This window comes from Cynoglossus semilaevis, chromosome 17, assembly GCF_000523025.1.
Source record: "Cynoglossus semilaevis isolate Cse_v1.0 chromosome 17, Cse_v1.0, whole genome shotgun sequence".
Taxonomy (NCBI): domain Eukaryota; kingdom Metazoa; phylum Chordata; class Actinopteri; order Pleuronectiformes; family Cynoglossidae; genus Cynoglossus; species Cynoglossus semilaevis.
Genome location: NC_024323.1, coordinates 11,571,537 through 11,582,423, shown reverse-complemented (window position 1 = coordinate 11,582,423; position 10,887 = coordinate 11,571,537). Strand labels below are relative to the sequence as shown.

Genomic DNA, 10,887 nt, shown 5'->3' with positions numbered 1-10,887 from the left:
GGGGGGGGTGCAGGAGGGTTACGGACAACAGCCCCAAGTTGACAGAGCTCTCTGTGGGGCTCATTTGGAATTATCTGCACAGGGATCTGTTAATATCTGTGAATTGCTCCGCAGCTTAATGGAATTGTGGAGTGCGAATAGCAGGATGAGGTCCATTTACCTCAACAGCCTGTGGAAAATTGTTATCTGAAAAATGCATTACCTGACTTTGATGGGCTTTTACTTTCCATCTGTGCAAATGAATCTGAATCACTGAATGGTGTCATATTTATGGCGGTTGACGCGGTGTCATATTTCGATCCTTAAAAGTACATGCTGCAGTATGTACTGGATGGATCTCATTTCTGTATTGACTGCAAAACATACTTTTAAATGAAAGATTGTTCACTTCAGCTGAGAAAAGATTTTTCTATTAAATTTTATTTATTTCCTAAGATGGAGTCAGGAACCACACGATAACCGACACAAACATTGTCGAGCATGTGTTTTAATGAGAGCAGTGTGGAAAATGCCTCTGTTTATCGTGAAATGACAGGCACTTTAGGTCTCGTTAGCTCACCGTGAAGGAGAGCAAATTGCTAAATGATCCATTGATTATTCTAAAACCTCTATCAGACGGCGTGGCCGGTCGGCGGCAGCAGCTAATGGCGGCAGTTTAACGCCATAATTCCGCAAATGAATCCTGATTAGATGTGACCTCACATGTTCTCTCCTCAGGTTCAAGCTGCTCTCCCAGGAAGAAGGAGAGTACTTCAACGTCCCCGTCCCCCCGGAGGGGGAGGAGGGCGACGAGGAGCTACGACAGAAGTTTGAGGTTCGTTCTCTTCTGTTTCTGTCGACGTGTGAAGTCGCTGATGTGACGTGCGATGTCGCTGTGCTTTTTGGAAAAAGTAGTGTCTGTCGGAGAAGTGCTATTGTTCTAGGGACACGTTGTCCTCGTGGAGACATTTTTGCAGGTCCCCACTGAGTGAGATAGTCGAGATTTATCTTTGAATTAGGATTAGAGTTGGAGTCAGATTAGAGTCGGGGGCAAGGATTAAGATTAGGCAGAAATGTATTTGGGATCCTGAAGGTCAGGGTAAAGGGTTAGGGAATGCATTAAGTCTATGTAACGTACTCACAAAAACACAAAACATGTATCTGTGTGTGTGTGTGTATATGTGTGTGTGCGCACAGTGTGTCCTTATGTGGCTGAGTGAGAGCCTCTCTGGGAGAGCTGTTAGCATTTGGCAGAGACTCTTATAGTGCCATCCGGTTTGGCACACTGCAGGTCCAGACGTGTGTGTGTGAGTGTGTGAGTGTGTGTGTGTGTGAGAGCCTGGGCCTGACCAGTAGGCCCACTCATTAACACATTTGGCACAGGAGGGTAAAACCCTGCACAGGGCTTTTATTTTCTCTCTCTCTCTCATTCTTTTCCCTCCTTCCTCCGTCTGTCCGACTGACCAACAGCCACAGAGCAGCAGAAAAACCTGTCTTTTATTCTGTGGGTTTTTTTTCTGAGTCCATTTGTTTCCATCCCATTTCACTGCAGCTGCAAACTAAACCCAGCTCACTGAATATATGGCAACAGCAACAGTTAGCTTAGCTCGCACTCTCCAGTAGGGGGTTGGTGAGAGCGGCCGACGCTGTGATGTGTGCTCTTACTTACTGAGCAGCTCCGTCGACTCACTTTGTTTTCATTTTCAGTCCCGTTAATTCGTCTACGGCCGGTGTTTACGGGAAAAGCTGATCAGACACTTTGGCTGCGGTGCGGCTGATTCAGGAGGTCAGGCTGGATGATTCACATCATCAGTTACCGCCGCGCTCCTGTAGCTTTGAGTCGACAAAGATGCAGGAGTGGCTGAGTTATAATTCTCCTAAATCATTTCCAGTGTAGTGAGTGTCAGCGGCTGCAGGACGCTAAGAACAACAACTGTTTTTCTTTTTTCTTGTTGTTGTTTTCTCCATTGTGGTCCAGATGGTCTGTTTTTATTAACTTCTGAACTTTAAATTCAACTTAAGACTGAACGAAGTTAAACATATTATTTTATTTATTTACATTTCAGTTGTAATTGTATTATTTTTGCATTAATATCATTTCAGTTCTCGGTGCAGGAGGCTGCGTTGGTCAGGCAGATTTTTTTGTAATTGTATTATTTTTGCATTAATACTACAAACATGTTTCTTTTCTCCCATCACTTTTGCTCCCCCCTCCTCCTCCTCCTCCTCCTCCTCCTCCTCCTCTTCCTCCCTCCGTCAGTTATCAGTTTTGTCCTCCGTCACTTTTACTGCCCCCCTGTGTGTTTCTCTCTCCTTATCTTTTTTCTTTCCCCTCCATCTTCTCAAGGTCACAGTCTTTAGACGTTCACTGAGACACGTTCTCAGGGGGCCACAGATCTGTCTCTCACACACACACACACACACACACAGTTTTGTCAAAACAAAGGAGAACACAGAAAGTGACAGCAGTCATATCTCCACAGTAACGTGACCTGTTTGCCTCCAGACCTGCACCTGGAACACACACACACACACACACACACACATTTTGTCCTCTTTCATTAATTATGCATGTCACTGGACACACACACACACTCAGACACACACACACCTGAACCTCATACATTTGCCCTCACCTCCACATCACTGTTACAGTCAGAGATGAGAGTCACACAGTACATGTGTGTGTGTGTGTGTGTGTGTGTGTGTGACAACAGATCTGGACCAAACCAGTATTTACCACATGGATCTGTTCATATCCAGAGATGTTGCACCACACGTGCACACGTCTCACCACATCCAGCAGCTCAGCGCCTCACTCTGTCAATTTACAAGACAAGACGATGGAGAAATGACTGCCAGTGTACAGAACAGAAGAGCAGGGGGGGGGGGGCTGTATATGGATCAGCAATTTCAGATAAGATGTGTTCATGCTGAATGTCTATTACCAGTCTGTTGGAGTTTGGAACTGAAGACTGGCTGAAGACATTTCTGAAATAAGTTCATAATTAAAGTCTAATCCAAACACTTTGATCAACCGGTCACAGCAGACCATGATCAAACCCTCAAACTGAAGAACAGGAGGGACTGATTAAGGTACTGATAATAATCATTCAACGATTCCAAAGTGCTAACTTTGCTAAAATGATGCTACTTCAAAGCCACGATGTCGTTGCTAACAAAGTGTTACTGTTTTTTTTTTTCCCGCCGCAAGGGAACAAATATGTGGTAAGCAGTGGCAGATGAAAAGTCACAGACGTGAACAAATGGAGAGTCGGACAAATTTATACAGATGAGATGGAGAAGGAATTTATTTCACAGAGAGAGAGAGAGGGTGAGAGAGGGCGAGATGGAGCAAAATGTAGTTTGAGAGCGTAGATGAAAATGAGAAACAAAGGGAAGAGTGACAGTTATGACTTGGCCCAGCGGCAGCCTCACAGGGAGACTGTATTTATAATGGAGAGTGTGAAGTGGCTGTGCAGGAGATTAGAAGAATGAAAGAGAAATGAGGGGACAGACTGAGGGTTTTACCTTCTTCGCCTATTCTGTCACTTAAACACCACGTTTGTTTTGTCACAGAAACAAAGACTCTCTATTGGCCGGGTCGATGTTGACATTTAAAGCCAGGTCAGGACCTGAGGTCATTTAGTGGTCAGCTGTTACAGATCCAGAGTGGCAGGCCTAATAATCCCTCTGTTTTTTGTTTTTTTTTAATTCTGTCATTAATTATTGTCCCTTTGTTGTTTTTTGTTTTTTTGTTTTTTTTTTCTAATCCAGAGAGCAAAGATTGGTCCAGGCAAGAACGCGGAGGGGAAGTCGCCCAACGCCGCGTCACGCTTCGACTCCAATGGAAACCAGGATCGAATGAAGCTGTCTGACTTTAACTTTCTGATGGTTCTGGGGAAAGGAAGTTTCGGCAAGGTTGGAACATGTCAATGTCTGTCATCGTCTTTTAGTAAACTTAAGTTAACGTAATGGAATCCAAAAGCTGGTTTCAATGAGGCTTAGACTCTGGAAAATTGAAAGATTTCATGGTCAGGTTTAGGAATAAAGTTCAGGATTCTAGGATCTCCTGCCTTTATCTTTATATGTCAGCAAATTAAAGAAATGCTTGAGTGCATGACAAGTGCTTACTCCACCTGCAAACTTTATTTCAATTTTCACTCAGATCCAAGGTCACATTAATGACACGGAGCTGACAGCTGTCTGAATCTGATCAGACCTCAGAGGCTGGTGTTGATGATTGATCTGAACCTGGTCTCTGTGTGACGTCAGCCCTGAACTGAACCGTCACCTGAGACCCTGGTGCCCACACCGGGTGGGAAGTCCTGGATAGAGATAGACAGAAATTACAGGAGACAAAGCCCAGGTAGACAGAGATGGATGATGGGAAATGGGTGAAGAGGACGACATGACAAGTGGGGAAAGTGATGAAAGGATAGGGAGTCAAAGATGTGGGGCGACGGCGGCGAGGTTGACGTGAATGAATAGAGAGAGCAGTAAAAATGTCAGGCTGCATCAAAGCAAAGCAGAGGAGGCACGGAGGGAGGAGAGGTGAGGTGATGGCTGAGGTGAATGAAGGAATATCAAGTCAGGAAGCAGAAAGGAGCGCGGGGGGGAGAGAGGAGGGGGTACGTGGCGAGAGCAAGGGAGAAAATTGGATGAAGAATGGGTTCAGTAGTGGGGTGGAGTAGGACGGAGACAGAGGAGCAGCAGTAGAAGAAGAGAGGGAACACATTGTCTGTGCACCAGACCTACGCTAGTTGCCTGTTTCCATGGCAACGAGCCTTTAAAGCCACACTCATGCGGTAACGTCGGGGAGCTCGGAGTGGAGGCTGCATCGTCGACATGCTCAGAAATGCATGAGTGAACGGTGAGTGTAGGAACAGAGGATGTGTGTGCAGCCTGGGAGTGACACAAAAACACACACCGACATCAGTACAGCTACACAGATACTTGATTTAGGCCCATCGTGTGTACACAACAGTGTCCACGCTCACATGTGTGGTTTAAACCAGCTGATTGGACGACTGAACAGAGTCAGGCGCCGGCAGACGTCATGTTCACGTCATGTGTTCGAACGGTTCCTGCGTGTGTGGGGGAGTCGGCTGCCGACCGCCGCGGTGTCTGAGAACATCTGCATCACAACACCGCAGCTGATGCTTCACTCTGGACTGTTCTCTGTTAAGAACTGGTTTATTAGTAGGTTATTAGCTTTACTCAGTCATTAAAATACACTTTTATTACCTACTTTTATAACAGTAGGTTATTATTGTTTTGAGTTAATTCATACCAACAACATGTTAATCACAGTAGAGACAGGTTTTCTTTCTTCTTTTTAATCTGTTGCTCAATGGCTTTAAATCATTGCTGATTAAGGCCTGGCATCATCAAAGGTCTTAACCAATGAGAGCACAGGACTAAAACTGCTGCAGCTCTCACATGAACCGGAGCAGAAACTGTCAGGGACTGAAATCTATGAAGATTATTATTCTTAATAATAATGAAGATTATTTTTCTTAAAAAACAACAAACATCAAATTTGGAGTTCTTTATCATGTCATTTACTCCACAAATACAACCAAGAAGGAAGTAAAAGTGTTGGATATTATTGAGCTGTAATGATTAAACATTAGGGAGGAATAAGGGAGTAATGAAGTGTTCACCCATCAAACTGTGAGTTATTAGGAGTCAGTGAAAACATTGAAGAGTGTTCAGTGTGAAACCTAAAAGCCCACATTGGTCTGTTTTGATGATTTTTTTTTTTTTTGAACTGTTTAAAATGAGATCTGGACAGATGGTGTCCTCCTCCTCGTTGTTGAACTGTTTAAAATGGGATCTGGACAGATGGTGTCCTCCTCCTCTGATTCCACTCTTTCACACTTTTACATTTACATAGAGTCACACTGCCACCATATGTGACCACCCAACGACAGAGCAAGTCGCTTCACACTGCAGTCCAGGCTGGCTGAGTTTTAACCACACACACACACACACACACACACACACACACACATCAGTCTGTGCTGTTCTGACTGAGGCTGAACATAGTTAACTATTCATAACTACTACACAGACTGCTGGTTATAGTGGTTAACCTGAGTGTCAGTTGACGTGTCCACTGACTTCAGTTACCCTTCAGTTGCTCCGTGTTGCTGTGCCTGTGGAATTCTGTATAAAAATCCATCCATAACCATTAAGTTCTGTGGCAGCTCTAAGGGAACTGCAAATTTTTCTTCCTCTTCCTCTCACACGGGTTTGAGTTCCTCGTGTTTTTTTTATGCAAATTAACAAAGTGAGACATAATTACAGGCTTATATGTGAAATACGATTGGATGAAAGTTCCTTTGTCGCAGTCCCGGAACTCAATTAGCATTGTAGAATCTACAAACACACACGGTACGGTGCAGGCGTACAATGGAGAAATTCTGCTGGTTTTTCTTTTCTTCTTCTTCTTCCCTGTTTGCACCGTTGTTGTGAGATAAGCAGCAAAGAGGTTTTTAATAGTTGTAGAATGAGAGGGAAAAGACGGAGCTACAGCTTCAGACAAGTGGAAGAACACGGACCAGACTGGACTGTAGAAGTGTAGGAGCTGTGGTGAAATAAAATGATAGTTTTGTAGATCAGTTCAGGATTCCCCTGTTTGTACTGTATATAAGAGTAAGTCAAACAGTTCAGAGTTTAATGTTCACCTGACATGTGTTTAATTTAATCAGGGTTTTAATCTTAAAAATACATTTAGAGCAACTTGACTAAAAACAAAATGGAGAAATTACTGATGATTTGTGACAGGGTTTTTTTTACCTGTTTTTCCCAAAATTCAAAGAAAATTTTAATGTTATTTCAGTCCTTAAAAGGGGCAGTGGTGGCTTAGTGGTTAAGGAAGCAGACTTGGGAAGGAATTCCCTGATGATGATGATGATGATGATGATGATGATGATGATGATCATGATGATGATGACTGGAAAACTAAAAGAAACTTTATTTCCTTGCAAAACTTTTTCATCCAAACTCCTCTTTTCTAATATGTGGAGAATAAACGTATTCACAGCACTGACACCATGGAGCTGCACTCACTCACTCACATATTTCTCTTTACACTCACCGGGGAGATTGAACTGCCCTGACCTGGTCATTACTTTTTCGTCTCTCACTTCCATGCGGAGGCCGATGTGCTGAGACCTGAGGCAGAACTAATTGGCCTTAGATTTAAAAAAAAAAAAAAAAGGAAAGAAATGGAGATTTAAGGAAGTAGAGTGAGGAATATTCATGAAAGGAAAAAGTAAAAAAACACTGTGTGTCATAGATAATTGCCACAAGGGACATATATATGCAAATGAATGGTCAAAATTCACACTACAATCAAATGGGACCTGTGGTTGGTGAACTTCTGACCATCTATTATCATGGCATTACAACTGATTTACTTATTTGCTGCTCCTTTCTCTTCCTACTTTTCTGATATGAATATTTCCTCTCCCTTCTCCCCCTCCTTCACCCTCGCCTCTCGCCCTTTTACTCCAGGTGATGTTGGCCGAACGCAAAGGCACCGAGGAGCTGTATGCCGTGAAGATCCTGAAGAAGGACGTGGTGATCCAGGATGATGACGTGGAGTGTACCATGGTGGAGAAAAGAGTGTTGGCGCTGGCTGGAAAACCACCGTTTCTAACGCAGCTTCACTCCACCTTCCAGACGATGGTAGGACCGACCTCGTGTTCTCACAGAAATGACACATTAATATCTAATGTATGAGAGTGAAGGTGTTGTTTTGGTGTCAGTATTGTTGCCATGTCATAGACAGGTTAAATTACGGAGCCTTGATTAAACATTGTGTAGAACAATTATTACACCTGTTTATCTGAGGTCAGGAGGACGTTAGGTCTGTAAGGAAAGCGAGTTACTTTGAGTTGAATGTTAAACCAGTGTTTTTCAACCTTGGGTTTGCAACCCCTCGTAGGGGACTCCTGGAATTCAAATGTTTTTTTTTAACTAAAACACTACACAGTCTTAAACGACTGTGTCCTTTCAAATAAATAAAGTTCAAATAAATGCAGCCTACAGTAAAGCTGCCACATCTTGATTGGCGGCTGTGATCATGTGACTGCACAGGTGACGGCTACTGTACATGAGGTCCTTTGAGTAATGTTTCACTAATCTGGCTTCAGTTTAATAGAGATGATCAAAACCTAATTGTAGAAGAAAAATGTCTCTAGGGGCCGTTAGAAATTTGTGATGATCAAAATGGGGTGACAAGCCAAAAAAAGGTTGTAAACCACTGTATGCCGTTGAGCCCATGGGCAGGAGCATGATGACATGTAGGTGTTGCACCACCACAGACCATTTTGCCACATGACCCTTGGTCCACTCACATGACGACTGGTGCAGACACTGGTGCAGACACTGGTGCAGACACTGGTGCAGACACTGGTGCAGACACTGGTGCAGACACTGGTGCAGACACTGGTGCAGACACTGGTGCAGACACTGGTGCAGAAGGGGACTCCTGGAATTCAAATGACATGTAGGTGTTGCACCACCACAGACCATTTTGCCACATGACCCTTGGTCCACTCACGTGACGACACCAGCCTGTCACTGGTGCAGACACTGGTGCAGACAGACACGGGTGCAGACACTGGTGCAGACACTGGGGCAGACAGACACTGGTGCAGTCACTGGTGCAGACACTGGGGCAGACAGACACTGGTGCAGTCACTGGTGCAGACACTGGTGCAGGCAGACACTGGTGCAGACACTGGTGCAGACACGGAGCAGTGAGATGAAACGACAGCATCTACAGACTCACATCAGACCTGAGCGCTGGTGCAGCGTCCTGCTGTACTGCACAGCAGCACTGCTGTGGTCAGAGCAGCAGCCGCCCCTGCCTGCTGTCACCACAACACACACACACACACACACAGACACACACGCAGGCTGATCTGTGGACGTATAATCCATAAAAATGAAGCGTTAACAGTGGCGTGAACAGCGGCCAGGCCACGGCCTCATCCACAGTTCAAGCCTGTTTACATTCAGGCTTTCATTAATTAGTGTAGCTGGAAAATTGAGGTTAAAGAGCAAAACAAATAAAAATTGTCACACACACACATTTAGTGTGCGTGTGGACGTGTGTGTGTGTGTTAATCCTCCTTGGCACTAATTCCTTGACCTGGCTCTGGTACATATAGGATTTAGCAGCCAGCGCTACACATACAGGCAATTATTGCATTCATGCATAGACATATGTGTAGTACAGTACGTGAATGTGTTACACACACACACACACACACACACACACTTTTATTAATACATGCAAAACACGTGGAGCCCATATAGAGAGAGAGAAGCTGCTGGTAGGATTTTTCAGGCGTTGCAGCAGAGCTTGTTCTCACACTCAGTCACAAAGACACATTAAAGTCCCAACAATATTTTTCACACACACACACACACACACACACACACACACACACACACAGACTAAACCCCTTCCTCTCCAACATGTCACATACTGCACTTTATTGGCAATTTCAGTGGGTAATGGGGAAAAATTGGCTCATAAATTGGTGCTGCCGCGTTCCTTCGGTTAAAGAGCGATTGAAGCCACAGACGGCGGCCGATCGCGGCCCCCCCCCCCCCCCCCCCCCGCTGCCTCTTTCATCTCTTATCAACACATTTCCACTTCCTGTGTGACTTCTGTCGTTCTGTCATTCGACCGCTCGGCCTCTCATCCTCTGTCTTTCCCCAGGACCGTTTGTATTTCGTCATGGAGTACATCAACGGCGGCGATCTCATGTATCAGATTCAGCAGGTCGGCAAGTTCAAAGAGCCGCACGCTGTGTGAGTACACGGGGACACGTTGTGCAAACACAATCATGTGGCGTTTTAAACGGCTTTACGCTCCGTTTCTCAGCCCCAGAACACAGGGAGAGAAACCAGCGGCTCCTCTTGGGTTTTTTTATTTTTTTTGACTAGAGGTTAAAGATTTGTAAGTGTTGGAGGCTTTGAAGTGACTGGTGAGATCGTTGGCATCAAGCTGAGGTACCAGACTGACACGTTTGACAAGCAGCCTGTCAGGAGAGCGAGAGGAGTCTGAGAGTTCGCCCTTTGTCTGCTCCACGCGCAGAAGTAGAGTTTCTCCTCTCTGTCAGAAGGTGTGGACAGTGAAGGGCAGTAAACGAGGTCTTCGACTGGAGCCCCACTGTTTCTAATAACAGGTTTATCTGATCAGACAGTGGCCACTAGGGGGTGCACAAGCTAAAAAATGTGATGGTGGGATGGAGTTTTTTTTTTATGGGATTTTTTTTACACAATAAAAACATGTAAATAAATATTTATTTTGAGAAATTTAAAATCAAAAGCTGACATTTTAATTGTGGGGGGTTAAAATTCCTGGTAAATAAGATATGGCTGTAGCTACAGCCTGTCCAGGTCGGATGCCACCTAGAGGCAGATGGGGTATGAAGCAAATGTCATAAAGTCTTAGAGTCTGTAAACATCCAGAGATCTCAAGAGGCTGTTGACATTTAGAATTTTTATTCTGATTAAACTCAATTGTATAATTGAATCCATGAATATTTTGCCGTTTGTTCTTTTATTTGTACACGTTTTTTTCACCACACTGTGTCAAACTCCTGACTCCTGACAGTAGAACTCAAAAGTGTCAGAGTATTTAAACGTCCTCCACATATTCTACACACACATGGTCCATGCACTGTACACACACACACACACACACACACACACACACACACACTTTTCAACATTGTTAACTGTGTGGTCAATATATACAGACTGTTGATCTTATCAGCTGCTCTCTGGCCTTAAAGAGACAGCCATGACCTTTATTTGGACCCCCCCCCCCCCCCCCCCCGCCCACTGTCCGTCCCGCCGTCTCCGCCCGCCTCACTC

At 44.6% G+C, this 10,887-nt stretch overlaps 1 protein-coding gene across 1 annotated transcript in view; it reads left to right on the top strand.

The window, feature by feature from the left end:
• prkcbb (protein kinase C, beta b) overlaps nucleotides 1-10,887 on the top strand; it is a 46,362-nt gene that overhangs the window by 26,487 nt on the left and 8,988 nt on the right. Inside the window, exons 8-13 of the mRNA XM_008330122.3 lie at nucleotides 718-814; nucleotides 3,757-3,900; nucleotides 7,504-7,677; nucleotides 9,725-9,816; nucleotides 10,260-10,298; nucleotides 10,399-10,407. Of these exons, the coding sequence (XP_008328344.1) occupies nucleotides 718-814; nucleotides 3,757-3,900; nucleotides 7,504-7,677; nucleotides 9,725-9,816; nucleotides 10,260-10,298; nucleotides 10,399-10,407 (555 nt within the window). The remainder of the gene's footprint in view (nucleotides 1-717; nucleotides 815-3,756; nucleotides 3,901-7,503; nucleotides 7,678-9,724; nucleotides 9,817-10,259; nucleotides 10,299-10,398; nucleotides 10,408-10,887) is intronic.